Genomic DNA, 23,274 nt, shown 5'->3' with positions numbered 1-23,274 from the left:
TTGAATGATTCCTACTGAAAAATACATGATTTACCACAGTTCATCTTAATTAGCGACACAATCAGGAGAGCAAACTAAAGTAGTAAAAATAACACAAAGAAAATGTAATGTGTACAGTAACTAAGGTAACATATATTATTTTATTGGCAGGCTTGGGAAGTTATGGAATACAGGTAATGGGATTACGTAGTTAGGATACAAAAATTGTACCTTCATTCTATATAAGTTACAGGAAAAAAATATGTAATTAGATTACGGATACATTTTGTGAAAAGGGAAGTACTAACAGGATTAAAAATTTTAAATAAAGAATGATATACTAGTCTGTAACCATGCACATGCGCATACATGACAACACTCACACATCACTCTAGTATACAAGTGTGTACTTGTGTATTAAGATTAAACAGAGGTCATTTTATTAATATTTATTTTCTCTTGTCTTTATTTATTTGGTGTTGAGGTTATACAAAATTAACGAGAAGGTAATCAAGCTATATTTCTTCAGTAGTATATCACTTGGATACATTTTTTTAACAGGTAAACTATTAATTGGATGGTAATTACTGATGCATTAATGTGTACATCAGTTTAATGTTTCAGCTGGTAAAAGTGGAAGTCATTTTAATTTAATTTACATACTGCTGGGTAGCGTAATCTATAATGATATGTTATCATTGTTCATTTTTATTTTTGCTTTTAGTAATTAATTAGCAATCCAAATCTGTGAAGTAACTAGAACAGAAGCTGAAAATGGAAATTCTCTGCAAATCTTTTGCTTTAAGACTTCACTACAGATATGGTGAATAGTAATTAGTAAATATAATGTGTGTAATAATAATAATAATAATAATAATAATAAAAATAATAAAGCAAAATAAGTGTAAAATAAAGCAAAACGCCATAAATCAGCAATAAAAGTGATCAAGTGTACCGACTGATTGACTGAAGGTGCAGCAGCGATGGTGGCAGTAAGGTGCATGGTGTACAATCATTTTTCAGATATTGCACTGATAGTTGGATTGTGATATTTGCTGAGGAGTCTTATGGCCTGAACTACAGTATAATACATAAATGTGTCTTCTTTTCGTCCTTAATTGTTTTTATGTTTTATTGTTATTTATTTCTATTTTTGCATTACCTTTTCTTTTTCTCTTCTTCTTTTTCTGTGATTTGCCTGTTTCATCACTTTTATTCCTTTTACTCGTAATGACTCATATTGACTTTTTGTGTTTTTACATTTTTATGTTGTGCGTTTGTGTTTTAACTCACGCTTCCTTGTGTTTGGCTTGACTGCTGAGTGTTTATTCTGTAATATTGTCTTCCTAAGTTTCCTGCTTTTGCTTGATTGTCAAAGAACTTTGTACTTTCTGTTTAGGTGCTATATAAATAACGTATTTTATTATTATTATTATTATTATTATTATTATTATTATTATTATTATTATTATTATTATAAGTTAAGTATAATGAAATGTACTTGTGCAGTCCACCACTGGTAGCTATCAGCACACAGACAGGTGTCTTTGTGCTCTCTCTGGCTCTGATACGTTACAATAATGATATGCATGGACTGTGAAGTTGGCTGCGGCATACAGGAAGTGTTCTCCGCGGTCTTGGAGCTGATTGGACGAGAGCAGGAGGAGTGGGCGGAGCCAGTGTGAACACTACTGGCTGCCTCTGCTCTTTATCTCCGCTCTGCTCGTCGCTCTCCCGCAGGCTGCGTGGCTCCCCGAGAACAAAAAACGGACACTAACTAACTTTATTTCGTTGTTTTTACGCGTTTAACCTCGAAGCTCGCGACGGAGACAGATGGCTCAACCGTTTCTGAACAGCTTAGGAGACGGTACAGTGTCGATTTTGGGAGGTGGATTTGTTTAAATTGTGCCGCAACTTCAAACAAATCAACGACGGAACAAGTTGTAGCCGAGATAAAGGAATCCGGATCAGCTCTGCGCCTGTTGAGGTAAGAATTAGCCACATTAGCCGGCTTAAAAGTATCGATTATCAAGATACGTGCTTGCTTGACGTTCCTCCAACTTCCGAAATGTGAGCAGTTTGGCTCCAGGCGGTAACACGGGCTCCTTCGGTGCTGTGTCGGTCGTAGCAGGCTGGATGTTTGCAGGCTGCTAACTCTGGAGGAAAGTTGAGCGCATGCTGAAGTGCTGACCGTAGTTTCACATTTACTGCACAAAACGAATTGGATTTCACGCTGAGTCCCTCCACGGAAGTCCACCGGAGCCCTTTGAGAGGGCTTGAATAGCCGATTTAAATTTATCTGCTTTGAAACAATGGAGCCTTTTAAGCGGAAGATATTTATTTGGTCGTTTTCAAGTTGTGGATAGTCTTTTATTTCTTTCCTTTTTTTTAAAAAAAATATATAGTGCCGTACTTGGTTATTACAGTAATTTCATAATGAAGTAAACATTCTAATGTTGTTTAGTTATTATACAATTATATTTGATAGACATCCAGTTAAGCTACTTTTATTTTGAAATTCTGCATAAACAGGCAGCAGATCTGTCTGAATCCACAAGAGATGATCAAAAGGAAGATTGGGGTTTCATCTGTTGCACAGCGGTTACATAATTTAATCCTTAAGGAGCTGGTCTGAGGTGTCACATCTTATGTGGGCTTGAAAGCTTTGCCTTTGGCACCATCTTGCATGTGAGCCTGCAGAGGAGCAGAATGAGCTGGCAGGAGGCTGTTGGCTCCAGCGCTGGTTGGAGGTGACTCACAGGACTGACATGTTTATAGGGGTGGAAAGATGTGCTATAGGACAACACACCAAGGTGTTTCTTCGCTTTAAAGGCCAGTTAATGTTGCTTATTCCTAGTCATAGTTTTCGAATTTCAAACCACACACTGGTCTTCTGTGTGGGAGTGCTCCTTATCTGATATCCTTTCATCTCTAAAGTCCCAGTCTAAAGTTCATTTCCGCTGTAGCCGAGCACACAGCCCGTACTTCAGCTGTTGACACAGTGAGTTTTGTTTAATCATAAAATGGGAGGAGTGTTTATGGTAGGGTTCACATCAAAAGGAGTTTGCATGGCCATAAAATCTCCTCCTCCTGTCCAACTGCTATAAATGGTTCAATAAAACAAATGCAAACAAGCAGCTCTTGCAATTTGTCTTTATATTTTCTTTATCCTATATTTTCTTCTCCAGGTCCAAGTCAAGATGTCTGTCAGTAACCACGAAAACAGAAAGTCTCGCTCCAGTTCCGGCTCCATGAATATCCATCTCTTCCACAAGACGTCCCACGCCGACAGTCTGTTGACTCAGCTCAACCTGTTACGCAAACGGAAGGTCTTCACAGATGTTGTCCTGAAGGCCGGAAACCGATCCTTCCCCTGCCACCGCGCCGTCCTGGCCTCCTGCAGCAGATACTTTGAGGCCATGTTCAGCAGCGGGCTCAGGGAGAGTCGGGATGCTGACGTCAACTTCCACGACTCCCTCCACCCAGAGGTGCTGGAGCTCTTGCTTGACTACGCCTACTCTGCCCGAGTCATCATCAACGAGGAAAACGCAGAATCGCTCCTGGAAGCTGGCGACATGCTTCAGTTTCACGACATCAGGGACGCTGCGGCGGAGTTTCTCGAAAAGAACCTCCACCAGTCAAACTGTCTGGGGATGATGTTGCTGTCGGACGCCCACCAGTGCCAGAGACTGTACGAGCTGTCATGGAGGATGTGCCTGGCTAACTTTGCTACTCTCTTCAAGACAGAGGACTTCCTCAGCCTCCCTAGAGAAAAATTCAAGGAGCTGATCCTCAGTGAAGAGCTGGAGGTGGAGGATGAGAGCCTGGTGTATGAGGCTGTCATCGACTGGGTGAAGGCCGACATGGAGCGCAGGCACAGCGAGCTGCCCGAGCTGCTGCGCTGTGTCCGCCTGGCGCTGCTCCCTGAAACGTACCTGCTGAAGAACGTTGCTTCAGAGGAGCTGGTGATGTGTCACAAGGTGGGTCGGGAGATCGTCGAAGATGCCGTACGGTGCAAAATGAGGATCCTCCAGAATGACGGTATTGTGACAGGGTTCTGTGCCCGGCCGAGGAAAGTTAGCCAGGCCCTGCTGCTGCTGGGAGGACAGACGTTCATGTGTGATAAAGTCTACATGATCGACAACAAGACCAAGGAGATCACCCCCAAAACAGACATCCCCAGCCCCAGGAAAGAGTGCAGCGCCTGTGCTATTGGCTGCAAGGTGTGTATGTGATCTGTTTTTGAATATGTGCATTTTTAATATAATGTGGAGATGTACTAAAAAATGCTTTTCTTCCATTGTTTCAGGTTTATGTTACTGGAGGGCGTGGCTCTGAAAACGGGGCCTCCAAAGACGTCTGGGTCTACGACACATTACACGATGAGTGGTCCAAAGCTGCACCGATGATGGTGGCCAGATTTGGACACGGCTCTGCGGAGCTCGACCACCAACTATTTGTCGTGGGAGGACACACTTCTCTTGCAGGATCCTTCCCTGCATCTCCGTCTGTGTCTCTCAAACAGGTGGAGCAGTACGACCCTCAGACCAATAAATGGACCTTGGTGGCTCCGCTCAGAGAAGGGGTGAGCAACGCTGCTGTCGTCGGTGCCAAAAACAAACTCTTTGCCTTTGGGGGCACCAGTGTAAACAGAGACAAATACCCCAAGGTGCAGTGCTTCGACCCGTGCCAGAACCGTTGGTCTGTGCCTGCAGCCTGTCCGCAGCTGTGGCGCTACACTGCAGCGGCTGTTGTCGGCAACCATGTTGTGGTGATCGGAGGCGACACAGAATTCTCTGCCAGCTCTGCTTACCGGTTCAATAGCGAGACGTACCAGTGGTCAAAGTTTGGCGACGTGACAGCCAAACGGATCAGCTGCCATGCTGTGGCGTCAGGAAACAGACTATATGTGGTCGGAGGGTACTTTGGGGCTCAGAGGTGTAAGACACTAGACTGTTACGATCCATCATCAGACTCTTGGGACAGCGTGACCAGTGTGCCCTACTCGCTCATTCCCACTGCCTTCGTCAGCACGTGGAAGTACCTCCCAGCATAGAAGGAGACGCACTGACTCTTTGAGGTTTCTACGGTGAGTAATTGTAGTTTCCTTTAGCTGACACAAACAAACAACATGTCAATTATATGTGCTATTCATAGTGTCCCTCGTATTGTCACATAATATGTGGGAACTCACTTTATGGAGGCAAAAATATCTAACAGGATTGTTACTCAACAGGCTAATGTCAGTTTTAGCCGGATGAGGCCAGTTTAAAAGCCCCTCACTGTTTTCAGGGTTGCCAATGGTTACAGTTACACTTTATCTAGCTGCTGTGACGGCTGGGTGTTGGATAAACATGGTGCAGACCGGGTTTAGAGAGCAGGAGGAATGTCAGCGGTGCTGGTAATTACAGAGCGAAAGCTACAACACAGGACCTCTGTCAGTGACAGGAGCGAGGTAGAGAGGCAGGGATCAGGTCTGTGCTTGTAACACCAGGAAGGCAAGTTGCCTGGGTGCACAGCAGGACAGCCCAGGTTGCTAACTGGCTGCCTGTTATGAGTCAGTACCTCAGAACAGTTGGAAGTTATAAAAGGTGATGTAACACGTGGATGGCTTGGAGCCAGAGGAGCCCAAGGATCTTTAGGTCATCTCGAAGATAAAAACCAAAACATACCTGGTTATTAGCGTATGTATGTGTGACACATCACTTACTGTAAGTTCTTATCAACTATTTAATATTTGGACATGACTCAACAAAAAGTAGCAGAACCTGGATTGGCATTATATTGCCTGTTAAGGAATGAATGACTCTTAATACCCCTGTGCCAAATGTTTTCTATTTATTTAAGTGTAATACTTTTATGTTTTTTATTTTAAATGTGCAATACGTAACGCCAACTGAAATAATTAACAGAATGTGAAGAACTAAGAGTTTGGTAGCTGCACGGCTAAACAGTTAGCAGCACCTAGCAGCTAATCCAGTGATATGCTACCCTCAATTTGTTTGAGTGTGTATTTGACAATGAAATTTTTTTTCACATTCCAATTTCCAAATATTCCCAAAAAATTAAAAGTTCATTGCTCTTTGAAAGGATAAACTTAGATTATGATGCATAGTATGCTTATATCAGTGGTCCTGAAATTGTTAATTGGAATTTTTTCTGGGACAATCTATCATCCAGAAAAAGTGGTTATCGTGACAAGCATACAAGCCCTCATGTTTTTTTTCCTTTGTAAATTTAATGCATTATCCATAATGTAGCATCCTTTCTAAGAGTGTGAGAAGATAATTAAAACCTGCTTCTGTAAGGTATGTGCTGACAGAAGTCAGGGCGTTCAGCTCTGCTCAAAGTAGGAAAATCAGATCAGTAATCTTATCAAGAATTCAGGAGGGGACACGGGGTGGAATACATCTCAAGGGTATGAAAATATGATTGATTGAAATGTAACAAACCATATCAGTGAAGCATTATCTAATCTGCCTGAAGAAAGGACAGGTGGCTGTTCGTGAAAACAAGCTTCGTGTGAGTTAAGAGATGATACATTTTTCCTGAAGGAGGGATGGAGGGGCAAGTAGATGAAACTGTGATGTTTACATGAAGTAGAGCCAGTTTGAAGTTTCATGATGCGAGGCTCGTCCTGTGATCTTATTTCAGCACTGATGCAATCGATGGGAAACGGCTCCTTGCTGCTGCAGCAGCAGTCATTGAATTTGCATTTAAAAAAGCCCAGACTCTGCTGCATCTTTTTATTGTTGGGTTTGTGGTTTTATCTTTATTGGAGCAATGCAATTTTATTTTTCGGCGACACTCAATGAGCTTTCACATATCACATGTCTGTCCTGATGTCGCATTTTGGCCTGTACGTTTAACTGTTTGCCTTAAAGCACAAGGCTGTCAATCTAGGAAAATGGGTAGGCTATTCACAGTTGAAAGCAGTATTTGACTTTGTGTATTTACACGTGTTCACTTTCTTGACGAGAGGTAGCGAGAGGTAGTTATCTTAGCTTAGCACAAAGACTGGAAACGGTTAACTTGGTTCTGTCCGAACAGGGGAAAAAAAACATCAGTCTAGTTGTTTCTGGTCTTGTTTTTCTTCCAGTCTTTTTTAATTATTTATTTATTATTTGTAGTCTTTATGCTAAGCTAAACTATCAATCTTCAAGCTCTCACTAGGAACATTTCCAAATTCAACTGGTAAAGTATGTTGTTTGCATCTTTTCAGTCCCCCTTAAACAGTTATTAATCAAGTTTAAAGCTTTTTTCTTGTTGTTACCAGGAAATGTCACTTATGTAAATAAGAATACTGAAATACATAGTGTCTTTCTTGCTCCATGCTTTTTTGAGGGTACTAGATTGTTCAGTTTCTGTGACAGAACTTTGGATAAATCACACTCCCCTCTCTGCAAAACGTCTCCTTTCTGTCAGGAGTATGGAAGGGCTGTTCCAAACAAGCTCCTTTTATGCTGCCAGGTACTTTGAAAGTAAAGCTGAGCGGAAGCAAAGTGAGAAACAGAGGGCTTATGTGTGACTTGTGTGTACAGTAAACAGCTGGATATAATGGAGCTGGGGGCTTAGCATTATGAGGCTGCCGGTATGGACCGCTGTCTCCATGGTAGCCTAGGTTTTCTGGCCCGGGATGGAGACAGACAGGCTGGCTATGAAAGATCAAGGCGCCGCATCCTTATGAACTCTTTCAGTTACGGCAGCTACCATCCCGCTGCCGACTGCCTTTATGTTTAATTACAGCAGACATGGAAAAAGCTCCGATTTCCAGCTTGTTAAGCAGGCGTCCTTGCCTGACGCTGGCCCGCTCTCTGACCCGAGACAAGAGGGGGGCTTGAGAGGGGATGTGAAAGAATCAGGGAAAAACAAAATGACGGGAAAGCAGGACACACACACACACACACACACACACACACACACATACACACACACATAGGGAGATGAAGTGGAGAGTAAGACCGGGAGAAGCAAAGCTATATTTTGAGCCGTTTGGCAGCCGAGACTAACGCCTGCCTAAAAATACTGTGCTCCTGAGGTTGTCAACTTTCAGCTGGGGTCAGAGAGAAAAATAATTGTGTGTGTGCTAGTGTGTGTGTTCCTTTCATGTTCACCATGAGGCCGAAAACCGCCAGTCAGCTGTTCAAGTATTCACTAGTAGTGTTGTGAGGGTTTTTTTTTTTGGTTTTTTTTGCAGTTGTGAAACCACTCGTACTACTACTACTCTGTCACACACACACACACACACACACACACACACACACACACAGAGGCAGTTGCATTGCTGGCATTGCCTGTCCTTTTAAAAAGCCAGCCATCCTCATTCTAATTTGGGAGGAATGAAGGTGTGGCCTGCGTTCATATTAGTAAAGATTTGTTTATGTCACCTTGCAGTGGAGGCCTTTTTTCAGTTTGCGTGGCTTGTATGGGATTACCAGCCTCTCTGCTCTTTTTGTCACCACCTACAGTAGTTTGTAGCCCTGCACACTTCCACCAGATGTGACTAACCACACACGCCAGAGCCAAGCCAGAACCCACTGTTGATGGAAAAGTATTTGTACGCCTTAAAGCATAATTGCTCGCATTTGTTATGGTCCAGGCGGGAGAAGTAAATAACTTTTTTTTAGGATTAAAGGACAAAGACCTAAATACAGATTTAACTGTGATATCTTGACAGTTGCTTGTACAGGCAGTCTTAAGCCTTCAATGTGTGTGTTTTGGAGATAGTAAGCAGAATAGCATCATGGTGTAATCTGGTCAGATGTTGGTACCAGACTACAGGCAGACAGGATGTAACTGGAGATCCCTGCATAAAGTTCAAGACAGTCTCTCCTTTAAACCGCTGAACTATAACGGCCCTGGACATGACTGTTATATATGCCTGAGCCCTTGTTTTCTCAACCCCCCTTCTTCTTCTCCACTCCTCTCCCCTCCAAAAAAATCACAGACATAAGCACCATTCTCTTTTATTTAACGGCCTCAACTGAAGCCCTCGTTAGGTGGGCACGGCTCCCTGTGATAGGGTACACCTGGAGGGGTCAGGGGCCATGGTGGGAGTCCTCGGTGGGCTCTCTGCATCCCCAGACAGCTGCTGTAAAATGGAAAGGTCACAGTGGGATCAGGGAGGAGGAGTGCAGAGGCCCCAGTCACTCAATACTAATGTTTTATTAATGCCTCGCTGTGAGGGCCACCAGGAACACAAGCTGAATGAGGCTTTTATTGTGGCATCTGTGTACAACAGTACCCCCCCCCACACACACACACACACACTCACTTCCCCTCTTTCCCTCAGACATGCACATAGACAGTTAGAGTTAGCACGTGCGCACACACACTTCGTCTCCAGTCCCTTGAGTAATCAATTTGCCACATTACAGTCCTCGGCACGGCCGCTTAAATTTGCATAAACCTAATGGAGTTTTTATTGGTCTTTTCTCCGTGCTGCGAGTAACAAAAAGGAAAAAGGGAAAGATGCTTTAAAATGGCAGAATAATCACCCAGACTAATTTGATTACGCCCTCAAAAAGAGACGAGCCGTCATACAGTTACAGGGGCCTCCTCCGAAAGCCAGCTGGGATGGCACGGAGTGTCTGCCTGGTAATTAATCTGAATTACGTAATAATTGCGCCTCTGAAGTAGCACTGAAGTGGTGCGTATTCAGTCACAGAGACGCTCTTTGTTCTAGTCTTGGATTCATCAAGACGTGCCTCAATTTACTCTGCAGCTGTACCAGGATACTCGTGTCTCTGAGCTCACCCCAGAGTCCTTTATCCGTCCCTGAAAACAATGCAAACTCATGTAAATGAAGTGACTGTGATTCATACGTTAGTCAATACAGTGAGATTCTTGGTGGTCATTAGTAAGCACGGCACAGGCTTCGTCACACACAAGGGAGTGATAAAGAAACAGGACTCGGCTTTGGTGTGAAGCATCGTGGGTAATTTGGCCTCTGGAAGACGCAGATGGAGTCCAAGGTGCAATAAAGCTAAAAAAATGATGGAAATGATTAGATGATGCAGGTGTCGCTCATTTGTGCTGCTTCAGCTACCGTTGAATTTTAAGATTTGGACATCATTTCTTTTGTTAAACTCAGGCGTTTTTCCCACATAAAGGAGAGAGACTGAGAGACATTAGACCTCGGAGTGCTAGGTTCAATCACTTCATATAGTTGCAGCCCATCTGTTTGGTCTGCTGAAGGACACATGGGACACCCTCCATCCCTTACAGCAGCAGCAGCACACACAGGGCATCTGGGTTACACTTATTAACCCCGCCACCTGTTGGCATCCCGCACTTAAGACATCTTACTCCCCGTGGGGCCGATGGAAGTCGGATTTGTGAAGGTCGATTTTGTTGTTTAGGTTCAGCTACAGTGTGAAACAGGAAGTTTTAATGCAAGTCATGCAAGAGTTTTTCCATATAAACAACTGTGGTTTAGGTAAGAAGTAAAAAGTGTGGCTGCTACAGCTCAGCGTTTATGTATACTTGACCTTGACCTGACAGGTAATAATGACAGGGCCGTGAGACAGTCTGGAGCTCGTCTCTGTTGACAGCAGGACCCTTGATAATGTTGTTTCTTTGATGGCGGGCTGATCATGACTGACGCATAACCTTTGTGGCTGTATCGCTATGGCATACAATTTGACTAATCATTGCAGCTCTAATACAATTTGACCTCTAATACACAGTGAACCTTCTGGAGGTGGTTGACACAAATGCAACATGTGAAAGCACGCTCTCTTTGCAGCACATGGAGATAGGCGACTAAATATAAAGCTGAGACGCTTATGAAACACTGATATTGTCATAGTTGGAGCAGAGCTGCAGAGTATTTAAGACTCAGAGGCATGCTCTTCATCATCTGCACTTCAGAGAGATTAGACCAGCAGCAGCAGCAGTGGAAGTAAAGATGCGCAGGCAGTGACCTTTGCACATGTACAGAGAGAGAGCAGCAGTGGAAACTTCCATCAGGCCTGCAGTTTTTTGTGATACAGTAAGTGCTGCCAGGGAGGGTGAGTTTAGTTTGTGTTGAAGCAAACGTACTGTTAATGGTTGGTTTCAGGGCCTCGTATTGAACTTGAGGGCTTTTTTTAGTGCCAACAGAAGTGTGTCTCCAGCACCAAGTCCTGAAAGTTGGCACCAAATGTCTGGCCAGATTTGTAATCTTGTTTACTTTTTGTGTGATCAATTGGGTCCTGATTTAACTCTCGTGCAGCTGCTTGTGTTTATACAACATTTAACATCGAGTACTGTGGTTTCTTGTTGAGATTTCCTGGAGACTACTAGAAATATCCTCATGCACATCACCTCCCCTAAAAACACACCTTGTCCTTTATACACATACATTTTTAAGGATTAAAAAACTAGGTATAACATGTTTATTAGTGAGCTTTAGAAGTGCTGGACGCAGACGTTGTTAGCTTTGGAAAATATATCTACACATCATCGGTATTGGCTAAAAGAGGCCTTTTAAATGAAATATTAGCACAGTCCCAAAAGTAACATTTCTGTCAATAAGAGAGGCATAATAATATGTTAATTCCATCAGAGGAGCAAGTAGATGTTCTCTGCAATTAGGTGGAAAAAATATGTGCACACGTCCGTGTCGGTATTGGTAATCCGCCTGAATTACTTTGGAAATGTTGGCTGTTGGATATCGCGCATCTCTACTTTAAACAGAGCTATCGTAGCCGTTTGCCACTATTTCCAGTCATTGTGCTAAGCTAAGCTAACCGGCTGCTGGCTGTGGCTTCATATTTTAGCTGAGAAATATTCAAATGGTTTCAATCTTCTTATCGAGCGCTCTGCAAGGCAGCAAATTCCCCAAACATGCTGGTATTGGTACCATATTGGTACCAAAACTTGTTAATTGCATTGACCCTAGAAATAAAACACATTAATGATACCCAGCCCTGTCGCTGGTTTGTGCCATGAAACCATTCAGCTGACGGGGAAATGAGGAACTTTTTTTTTTTCTGTCATGTACGCTAGCATTCAGGTTTATTACAAAACCCTTCAGTTTGCACAGCATCCACCTTCCAGAGGGTTGAAAATGTTCAAACAGATACTTACTCTGAAGCTTGTCTGTAACCTCCTTTTACCTGTCAGTAGTCTGTCAGTAGTGTCCTACTGTTATGCTTCAGGCGATGTATTCATAACATTAACAGATGCGTGTGGATCAGTGGAGGCTTCTGTAGTATCAGCCGGCTGTGTCGGCCATGGAAATGAGAACTCATTAGGTTATCCAAACAAGCCCCCAGCAGAGCCAGCCTGTAACTGTCAGCTCTTTCTCCTAGAATAGAGAGTGCACACACACACACACACACATCCTACATCCTCCTCTGGCAGCATCAAATTATCATCAAAAATATGCAAATCAGACGTAAACATCATGTTCGGGTTTCTCTCCAACTCTGCAGATACCCAGTGGAGCCTTCCTTTATAACAGCAAGGGAGGAAAATTAGATACTGAAGAATCTGAGGTTGCAGAGAAATGTGAAGATTAGAGATTCACAGTGTTTGCTGTAAAAATGGCACTTAACACATTCAGGAATTTGAACCATATGAAAAGCCTCTTATGGTATGAATTATATCCAGATAAAGCAGATGGGTTTAGAATATGTGTTTTATCTGAGTCTAAAGGAGCTTATTTTTACAGCGTGGGGGTCTTCTCTGCTGCCACCCTCGGATATTTTATTACCTAGCGACATAAATGGCTCGAGCAGCTTAATCCCACATGCCGGGAGGACTTTGGTTAAATAACGCTCGGTCCTCAGGCATTATTAACGCTATGTGGGTAAGCCTGATAAAATGGCATGGTGATAAGCTGATGTGTGGCCCGGAGGAGCGAAGTCTCCACATTCCTCCCCGCTCCCTGAGAATGTCCTGGCCGCCCCCTCTGGTCATGTGGTCACAGGACCTAAACATTAATCTGCCTCTGTCTCTTTTCCACAGATCAGCCGTGGTGTCTGGTATGCAGGCATGTGTCCCCCTTCACTGGCTGCACAGAGGAGGAGGAGGAGGAGTGAAGAGTTTGTGTGTTCCTGCTGTGGCTCCATCCAGGCTGATTCACATTATCATCAGGCGCAGAGAAGTCCTGGAAACAGCCCAGAGACTGGAAGTCTGAGGCCCCTCTCCACCTGATCTGTTTACCCATACTTCTTGTGTGACTTTCCCATGTAGACACAAGCCTGAGCTGGACTCGTTGCCATGCACACTGCACGGACTTCACAGTCGTCTCCATATAACGTGGGAAGTACAGACAGGAAATGGACGGATAGCATAAATGTGTGGTCTGAGCATCTTTTCTCTCTCCACCTCCTGGGGAGAATCTGCTCAGTTGACTCACTCCGTCATCCAACATGCGTGTCATCTCGCTAGTAGATTACCAGTTTAAGGACATTTTAGTGTCTCTGTTACTGACATGTTTTACAGTCAAGTTTGCTGTCTCTCTTTTTTGTGGTTTCTCTTCTCCCCTCCTGACACTGGGCGTTTACTCAGGTGTAATTTATTTGGGTCGTGATAGGCTGAATTAGACCTTTGCTATGCCAGGCGTACAGAGGAAGGACAGAAGACATTTGGGGAAGTGTATGATTTTGTGCACAGAAAACAATCCCGTCTGTATTTTTAGACTTTGGACTCGGGCTTCCCTCAATTTTGGGCGAGCTAAATTTGCAATGTCCTCCTCGACCTAAAATAGACGCTTGCAAGAGAGAATGTGGCCCGTCACGGCTGAAGAAGATACTTTTCTGTTTCAAACTATGATTTTTGTCATATTTTTTTTTCTATGTTTTGTGTCTCAGGGTTTTGTATAGTTTTGCCTGTATTTGTTCAAGGAAGGGTAACATGTTTGTTTGTTTTCTGTCTTCTTTGTTCTAAACAGGTTTTTTTGTGAATGTATTTTGTGATAAACCATTTTACAGAATTGTCGTTACGTTGTTTTGCCAAGTGAATATGCATGATTACTTAAAGGGTAACACTGCCAGTTTGACAGATTAAAGCATGTTTGCAGGTCTTGGGGAGTGATACATTACCTACATTAGGCCTACAGCCTACCTTACCCACAATGCAACCTAGCCACTGTGTGACATCACTGGAAGCATGTTACATAATTACTGCTGCATTCACGTGCTCCTAGGAGTTGGGAAGTCATTCTTCCGGCAAATCTTGTACCAAAATGTCTCCCGACTTTCGACTTGTTGTTCTCACATCAGGGGGCATTCAATATTTTTCTGATAAATCCAACAGCACATGAACACACCGTGCATGCAGCTTCCTCTGGAGCCACAACAGGCTTTATACTACTTTTTCTCACATGTGGTAGTACTCCCCAAGACCTGTAAACACCCTTTAATGTGTAAAATTGTTGGAGTTAACACTTAAATAGTAGTGGTCATATTTAAAACATAAATATTGCCAAAACATGAATAGCTAACCTTAGTGTCGTTCTGGAAAAACAAAAGCTAAATGTGTCCAAAGTAGTTAATAAATACTTTGTAGCTCTAATATTATTTTTTCATTTTGTATTTCAGGATCTTTGTTGGAAGTCTTTTGTGTGTATAGTTTGTATATTTGCTTTGTAATTAATTTGTAGAAGCCTTTGATTTTGCACAATTTGTACAAAGAAATCTCTTGATGGTCTTAATTTTGTATCTTTGTCTTAACCCAGCTCGGGTAGTGTGAATAATCAAAGCCTTTTTGTAGCAAATTATCAACTTTTCTCTTTACTCTTCATTCGCTCTGTGTGCAAGTCTGCAGTTTCCCCAATATATCAAAGTATACATCGAATATACTGATATATTAAGCTCTTACTAATAAACTGTTACTTCATGTTCTACAGCTCAAAACTCGTCAAATAAAGATTTTGTTGAAAACAGGAAAAGACTGTTGTTTGTCCTCTGTTTTCCAGGGAATGAGTGGAATTTTGGCAGCTGTGTCATTAAACCAGCGTGGGCAGCAGTATAATCACGCAGGTACTCTTAACGTGCCTGGAATAGTTTCCAAACGCAGGTTAGGAGTGGTTTTGGTATTTACCAGGAACACCCGTCTCCTTCCTCCTGTCTGTGTGTGCACTTCAGATCCACTGAGATGAACAGTCGATGCTCTGTCTCCTCTTGTAATAGCGATATCACACATTCTGATTATGTGGTATGTGAAGTGCAAGCCTCTGCATACATTATAAACCCTCAGACCTTGAAGAATGTGCTAATGGTGCTCGGTGATAGTCAGGTGATGCTCCTCAGTACCTCTCATTGTGCATCGTGCGAGGTATACTTGAAAAAACACGGGTCCAGTCCAGACTGGGCGTTGGGTGGGAAGGAGTCTGGTTGGTACATTTGTGCAGACTGGCAGGGAGGAGGACCAGAGAGGAATGTACCCACACTCACGATTCAGGGAGGTGGCTCTGGGTGTGCTGCCTGCAGGCTCGACGTTTGAAGATGTTTGTGTCTTTGTAATTCAGTAGCTTGCGGTATACTTTTAATTTTGAAATTCTTTCCTCTGTTTATTTTTCAAGCAAACTGCTGTGTTGGTTGGCAGAACATCTGTCCCTCAGATGATTTAGACACCAGGAGGAGAACACTTTAAAGCTCTGAAGTGAGTATAGGTAAATAAATGTACAAATCAAAAGATAAATATCACAAATGATCACCTATCACTGCGGTATGAACTTTCTGATTAATAATGCTCAATTAAATCACCTCTATCACATTTCATGAATATATTTTGGTGCAAATTTCGAGTTAAAGGAATAGTCCACCCAAAAATCAAAACCTGTAGTGTTATTAAACCACCTAGATAGTTTAGATGTCTGTCTTCTTTTAAATATGATGAAACCAGATGGCACTCACAAAAATAAATATATTTGAAAAACTCAACAGCAAAGTCTCTTTCAAGAAATCCTGACCCAGTAACTAAAATGATCCAAAGACCTTGTGAGCAGTTTCATGTAGGAACAATTTTCTTTTTATCATCAACTGTATCACCGTGCAGAAGGAAATGTGCATCTACTCATGGATGAGAGGCTAGCTCCCATTCATTTGGATGAGGGTAGTGTTTAGGCTGCAGTGGTGCCGGAAAAAAGCACAGGTGGCCACAAATCCTACAATGGCTGACCCGTAGATGAGGGGCAGAGAAGGCCTGGCATGTCACGGATGTCTATATCTTGCACCAAGCTATCCTGGTGATCAGTTGAAGTGAAAAACAATCACGCGTATGACCAGCATACTAGTAGCAGAGCAACACAGCAGCTTCACCGTACAACCCTGCGCTAATCTCCACAACGCCTGACTCTGTCTGAATGATGCCTAAGCTAGCTAACGTTACAGCTCAGCTGAGAAGGGAGGCATTAATGTTTACATCTTGCACCGTCTCAAAAAACAAGCCTCTCGTCGAGCAGACGTTTCCTTCTTGCGGGTGTAGTTCCATTATGTATGAGAGCATGCTGACATATCTCCAGAACTCAACCCACACCGAAACAATCCAGATGGATAAATAATACAGGAGGTAAGGCAGGGAAATATGTATTTTTGATTTGGGAGTGAACTGTCCCGTTAAGGTGTCTAGTTTTCTCTTTGTTGCTCGAATTTAAATAATTGAAAGTAGGATTACCATGGCAACAACAGCTTCTCAGTACTGTAACTAAACCGAGGTCACATCCCCCCTTTTGTCTCTCTGACTCCTCTTCGTCTTCCCCTGTATTGGTCCATACCACAGTTACTCCAGAGTAGGTACTGTAATATGGTTGATACTGTTAATTATCCTTCATGGCAGGATTAAAGATTTAAAGTTCAACATTTGCACAATCACACACTCTTCTTAAAACCATCACTTCTTCATCCTCCCTCCGTTATTCCTTCCTCGCCACTCACCTCCATTTCCTCTTGCTGTTCTGCCTGAGTGATGATGAGACGAGTTACCTTGAGGATGTCTGAGGAAGATGGATGGATGAACGCATACATCAGTGTGTGTGTGTGTGTGTGTGTGTGTGTGTGTGTGTGTGTGTGTGTGTGTGTGTGCGTGTGTGTGTCAGACGGTGAGAAGGAGGGAGTGTGAGTTAAATGAAATGCTGGAGAGACACACGAGGGAATCAGCCTCCTGAATGTTTTTGCAGCTTGTTTGCAAGTTGTGCTCTGAGTGATTTGAACATCACTTTTCCTCAGATATGTTAATCGCTGTAACATCATCTCCTAAATATTTAAAGATGAGTGTTTACAAACTGGATAAACAGAAAATAATCTGCTAAAAATCCCCTCTGCTCCAATTACACTACTGATCTGCCTGTATGATTTGTATGACACAAATTACATAAAGTCTTTAGGGGATGCCGTTAAACAAACACTTGAGTGACATAATGCAACGGCATTGTTTCATCTTTTCAAAGCCAACCGAGAAACTTCAAACGATGCTGTTAATTGGATGTAAACAAGAGGCGGCACCAAAAATCCCCCTCTGCCGCCATGACATCATGCCTGTAACAGGCAATGTCCAGTCAAGCATGTGGACATGTTTGTGCCAATGTGGGCACAGGGATTCATCAAAGGTTAATTTATGCATTTTTAAATACAATGCAGACGTGCATCAAAAGATGAAACATGCCTCTCTGAAAGGGTGACCTGGCACTGGACAGTGGGACGAGCAACCCGGTCAATGGCTCCAATTGTGATGCAAAATGTTCAAACTGAGCGATTTCAAACACATCTTGCCGGCAATACAATTAAACCACAGCGAATAAATAGACATTTGATAGTCGGCTGGAGACAAAAGGACCTCGGAGGCCACCACAACCAAAACAGAACAAAAAAATAGGAGGGAGGGAGGAGAAGACAGAGGACAAACTGCCAGAACAATCTGGATCCTGGTTTGAAAGATATGTGGGGTCATTGTGCATGTGTGTGTGTGTGTGTGTGTGTGTGTGTGTGTGTGTGTGTGTGTGTGTGTGTGGTTTTTGAGTTTATGCTTAATGTGCATGTGTGCCTCTGTGTTGGGGGGGTGGAGCAGTTACGGCTTCTTGTTAACCCATAAGAAAGGAGGCAGCGAGGTGGAACGGACAGGGACGTTGCACTCTGCCTCTCCACCCAAATATTGCCGTGTGTCTGCTGGCCTGAGACCCCCAGCTGGGGCCTCCGCCTGCTCCGGACGGGGACAAAGACGCCTCCACGAGCTGAAGGGCAGATCAATATGTACCCTCTGGCAGAAACAGATCTGATCTGACAGATGTGCATAAAACATAAACTGCCTTTACTTCTGAATTTAAAACACTGCATCAAGAGAAATACAGTCTACGGTATCTATCTATATTGTTAGTCGATTGATGCATAGTGTGTAGCGTTTGTCTTTGTGTGTGTGTGTGTGTGTGTGTGTGTGCCATTTGGCCAGAGCCACATAATAAAAACTGTCTGAGGAGACTCTTCACTATCTCACTGTCTTACAAGTCCCCCTGGTCGCAAATCTATGCCAGTAAACATCGTCCTCACCCATATTCTCTCTCTCTCTGTCTCTTTTTCAATTTCATTTCACTCCATTGTACTTTATTGGCGTGAAAACAAAGAAAGACACCACAAGCCTGTCTAACTCTCAAGAATGAATAATTACTGAACAATGTGGGCTCCCTTCTCTGTGCCTGTGCTTGCTGTGATGTTTAATGTGTCTCTGCATCTTTCTGTCTCCCCCCTCCGCTCTCTGGCTGTGGGCATCTCTGCTGGCAGCAGCTCTGAGGTTTCAGAGCTGACTGGGTAAGCAAATGAGGAGTAAACAATGTGCGAGACAGACAGACAAACAGACAGACAGACAGACAGTCAGACAGCCTAACCACTGGAGCGAAGGCAGGGGTTGTCTCGTCTCCGCTGTCTGACCAGGTCGTGTGTATGAGAGTGAGTGTGTCTCCGGTCGGCTAGCACCAAGGAAGGAGGAGAGATCTGAAGCCCCTGTGCTAAATTTGCACTCACATTTGCAGACGCAGCCATATCAGGTGTGTTGTGAGCCGGAAAGGTGATGTTTTATTTCGGTGGGAGATACAGGATAGCGGAAGACTTTCTTTCAAGATCATAAATATGTTGAAAAATGTCACAAGGTGAAGAGTTCAGCATTTAGGGTTTGATATAAAAGAAATCAGCAAATGAAAAATATCTTAATATAAGGAGCAATTTGTAAGATATGGCCAGAATTTTAGTTGAAATCATTTAAAAAATGAACTAACATTATCAACAGTGTGAAGTGCTGACGTTATGTCAAAGACGCCTATGTACTGTGTTGCAAACCACTTTGTACTGCAGGAAGCGACAGTCCAGTAGCCTCTGTAGTTTCAGCTGGGAGATGTATGTTAGCTGCTAGTTCGCTATTTAGTCTAATAAGTAAAAACTGTAAGACAAAGGAAATATTTTTACACCTATTTTCCTTAGTAAACACAAAAATACAACCATACACCTTTTTGTATTCAAGTTACTCTCTTTTACCAAGCTACGATGAGCTTAATTGCCTCCTTTGATCATCTTAAAACATACTTCATTCAAACTGGACAGAAATGATACAAAACTCACCAAAACAGTCTGTTTGGTCGAAATAAATCCTTAATTTGACAGTAAAATGTAAAAACCGTTCCGGCTCTACAGGGCGTTTTTATCCACTGCTGATGCTCAACTCTCACTCCTCTCCTGTCCCCGCCGGCCGTGTCTTCTCGTACCCGGAGTTGTAGTCCTGGTCAGAGCCGCTGTAAATCACCTCCATACTGTTTCCTCTGTCTTCAAACTGGCATCTGTCGGTCTCAGAGACCGTGAGACCGTGTCAGGGTGACTACCCCCGTCATCTAAGTTTGCGGTCCAGTCCAACTTCTGCAGCTCATAGCTCCACAGTTAACTGAGCTACTTGCTAATGGCAGCTAATTGCTACAGCCAGAGATAGCTACAGCAAAGAGTAGCACGTCCAGTGTGGTGAGCAGCAGTAAGCAGTGATGCTGCCCCCAATAAGTTTGAAGCTACCTTTGAATTCTGACCATTTCTTACAAATGACACCTTTAAATGTAGATCAGTATGTCCTCAAAAACAAGAATATCATTAAACTCCAGGTATCTCATCTCTACAAAAAACAATAATGAATCATTCTTGCTTGTTGGTGTTTGGACTCTGCTTTGATATACGTATACTGTATGTTTTAATGCACGCTATCATGCGACATAGCAACTATGGCCACTCTCAAATGACAACAACCTACCTCCTAAATGTAAACTTTTCATGAAGCTCTCAGCTTTGAGGTTTTTCAGAAAATCCAACGGGTTTTTAAACAGTTTATTTATAGAAAAGAAAATCTCCCAAACCATAAAAAAGCACTTAATCCGCACAATTGCAGATACATGAATGCTGTGCTATTTCTGTGTGTAATTATATCTGCAAGCTTGAAACAGTATCTTCAGTGTCTTGTGTCTCGGGTTAGCCTGTTAAGCTCTATAAGAATAGACTGCATGCTCAGTCTAATTAACACTGTCTGCTCCTGCACAGAATTGTCAGCTGGAGTTGGGAATTATTTTATTATTTGTGAGTGTTGATCCAGCTTTATGTCTGCCAAAACCTTTATAACTTAAAATACGGGAGAACAGATGACGAATAGGTGAGTTAAATCACTTTAAGGCAGGATAAATCCCTCTCAAAACGCCATTACTACAAGAGGCCTTATTATAAAAATACGGTCTAGCCATTTTAAGTCGGTGCGAAATTGTAATCAATGTGGGTTTCAGAGGCAGCCTGTTTGTGCAGACGTTTTCATTTGACTCTCTCTCCACCGGATTAATGTCACTGCTTCTATTTTGGAGCGTCTGTGCAGCGAAGACCTGTGGCTTTGTCAAAGAGAGAGAAATGTGAGCACTGTGACAGGAGAGTGCTTTCAGACTTGCCAGGATTCGGCCACAGTAATAGCTGTTTACACAATGGAGTAATTACCCAGTAAATTGCAGGGGGAAGAAGGAGAGGAGAGGAGAGGAGAGGAGAGGAGAGGAGAGGAGAGGAGAGGAGAGGAGAGGAGAGGAGAGGAGAGGAGAGGAGAGGAGAGGAGCTTTCTGCTGCTGGCAGGCACACAATGCATTAGACAGTCAGAGAGTTGATTGTTCAGCGTTCAAGCCTTTGATGAGCTCGGGTTGTGTGTTAGCGCTGACACTCAAGCTCAAACATGCAAACACACATCTAATTATTTTACTGCTTTTTGCCTGCAGATTCAAATTCCAGGTTGCCCATAATGACGACAAGGAGGCTTGTTTTCTCTACTGTTGGTGGAACCAGTCCGAGATCAGTGGTGAAGATTAGCTAAGTACATTTACTTTCAGTGCTGCACTTATGATATACATGATATGATAAGAATTCTGTGTTCTAAAAACGATTAGACTTTTGTTATAGATTTTGTTGAGTTTTGTGCTTCTGGTGCATTTCATTTGGTCACCCGTCGCTACTTCTGGGATAGTCGACGACCGAGTCTAAGCTAGAATGAAACATCAGTTAAACTTTAAAACGTTACCTCGTCTGTGCACATTTGTGCCTGAGTCACATCGGATAGATTTTTGCTTGTTTTAACAGTGTGCAAGCAACAGCCATCAATATTGTGTTTGACGCAAGGTCAACTCCCACTAAATTTAGCACTCACCGGAGAGTTTCTCTCCTGTCACATTTGCAGGTCGATGCTCCAAACACGTTTTGTTCAGGATGATAATCTTCACAGATGAACTCCACTCTTATGATTTATGAAGCGTAAATGGAATAGACAGCTGTAAAAATCTAACGTTTGGCAATAAACGAACTCCATGACTTCTACTTACCACCACTAAGCATCTTAGTGTACACACTTTAAAATGAATTAATTAGTCTACAAGTTGAGAAGCTAGAGTTAGTTTGTGTGCAAGTTAGGTAGCCTGTAAAGACAGACTAGTGAGTAGTTGAATGTCAGTGTTCGTCATGATGTCGTTTAATGTCCCCGACAACCTCTGTAGTCTCATTTAGCCACTTGTTAGCAACCGCCTTTTTAAGATTCACAAGTGGGGTTTTTACTGATGTGTTTTATGTCGTAAAACAAAACGTAAAGATCTCTTCAGCTTGTGGAAACCACAGACTTTATTTAAGACACCTTATCCTAAACCCAGTCAAAAAAGCCATTGACTTTGAGTTGACGGAACTGGAAGTTTGAAAATGCGAACTTCTGTCCAGGTTTTAGGACTTATTCCTGCAGTGGAGTACTATGAAGTGTTGCACTTGTCCTTTAAGGAAAAGATCTGTGTAATTGTTCCACCCTTGGCCTCGATTTCATGAATGTGCAGTTGCATGCCTTTCCAACAAATGGCATTTTCAAGATGCCTCTCCCCACGAGTGTTTTTCTCCCCCTTACAAACAGAGGTGGGAGGACTCATCTGAAATATGCAGCCTGGTAGAATAGCCATTGTGATCTCCCATCACGTCACAAAGTCAACACGAGGACAGCTTCATTCACAGGGAAAGGACACAAAGGCTTCGTCCACTGGCCGTAGCCGATGAGCAACAACTGCGGGCAGAGCAGGACATTCCTGGCATACTTGGATTCATGTGGTACAAAAAGATACATTTCTCTTCCTCTTTGTCTCAGAGACAAAGAAAAGCCTTTTGTTTTTTGCAGGAACTGAGATTTTCTTTATATAATTGACACTTCCTGTGACTCATTAATAAAACATTTAGAGATGAATTCCCGGTGGGGTTGGAGTGAGGCTCAAGGAGGGGGTTGCTGGAGGTTGGGCTTGCATGTAGGGGTTTGATATGTTGCCTGAGGTAACACATTTATGCACACACACAGACACACACACTGCTACAAAACCCCCTTGCTTCTCCAATCAAAAGCCCCTTTCCACTCTGAGAGAGGGGGGAAAAAAACTTCAAAAGCATCATCCACTGCTTGATGAGAGGTCCTACGAGCTGGAGTGTGGCAGATGTAAACCCGCCTTTTGGCACATGCACACACTAACAGAAAGACACACCAAACAGAATTATGAAAATACTTGCATGTGTGTGTCTGTGTGTGTGTGCGCGCGTGTTTGAGACGACCCCTTCTGTTGCACCGTGTCCGGCTGACCACTTCGGATGAGATGTGACACTGAGGATGAATAATACAATAGAGAGATACTCGGACGTGTCAGCAGCATCTGTCTCTGTCTGGGGCTGACGTGTGTCGTCCTCCCTCCTCATTCAGAGCCGAGCGCGGGGGCTTATACAAAACTAATGAAGCAGACACACGTTGTATTAACACACGCACACTCATGCATGCACGAGCACATATAGAGACAGGCACAAAGTGCAG

At 43.1% G+C, this 23,274-nt stretch overlaps 1 protein-coding gene across 1 annotated transcript; it reads left to right on the top strand.

Annotated features, from left to right (window-relative positions):
- Positions 1 to 1,695: 1,695 nt before the first annotated feature.
- enc3 (ectodermal-neural cortex 3) lies at positions 1,696 to 14,860 on the top strand. The gene is made up of 4 exons (XM_073476305.1): positions 1,696 to 1,966; positions 3,168 to 4,202; positions 4,289 to 5,068; positions 12,934 to 14,860. The coding sequence occupies exons 2-3, from the start codon at positions 3,180 to 3,182 to the stop codon at positions 5,033 to 5,035; spliced, it is 1,770 nt and encodes a 589-aa protein (XP_073332406.1). The 5' UTR covers positions 1,696 to 1,966; positions 3,168 to 3,179; the 3' UTR covers positions 5,036 to 5,068; positions 12,934 to 14,860.
- The last annotated feature ends 8,414 nt before the right edge of the window (positions 14,861 to 23,274 follow it).

Source organism: Pagrus major, chromosome 11 (genome assembly GCF_040436345.1).
Source record: "Pagrus major chromosome 11, Pma_NU_1.0".
In the NCBI taxonomy this organism is placed as follows: domain Eukaryota; kingdom Metazoa; phylum Chordata; class Actinopteri; order Spariformes; family Sparidae; genus Pagrus; species Pagrus major.
Note: the sequence above shows the minus strand (reverse complement) of the source record. Positions and strands in the feature narration are given on the sequence as shown.

Bases quoted from the DNA above. Each gene is read 5' to 3' on its own strand.
- enc3 (XM_073476305.1), top strand. From the start codon at position 3,180: ATGTCTGTCAGTAACCACGAAAACAGAAAGTCTCGCTCCAGTTCCGGC. The intron at 4,203-4,288 runs GTGTGTATGTGA...CCATTGTTTCAG, and splicing joins CCTGTGCTATTGGCTGCAAG to GTTTATGTTACTGGAGGGCG.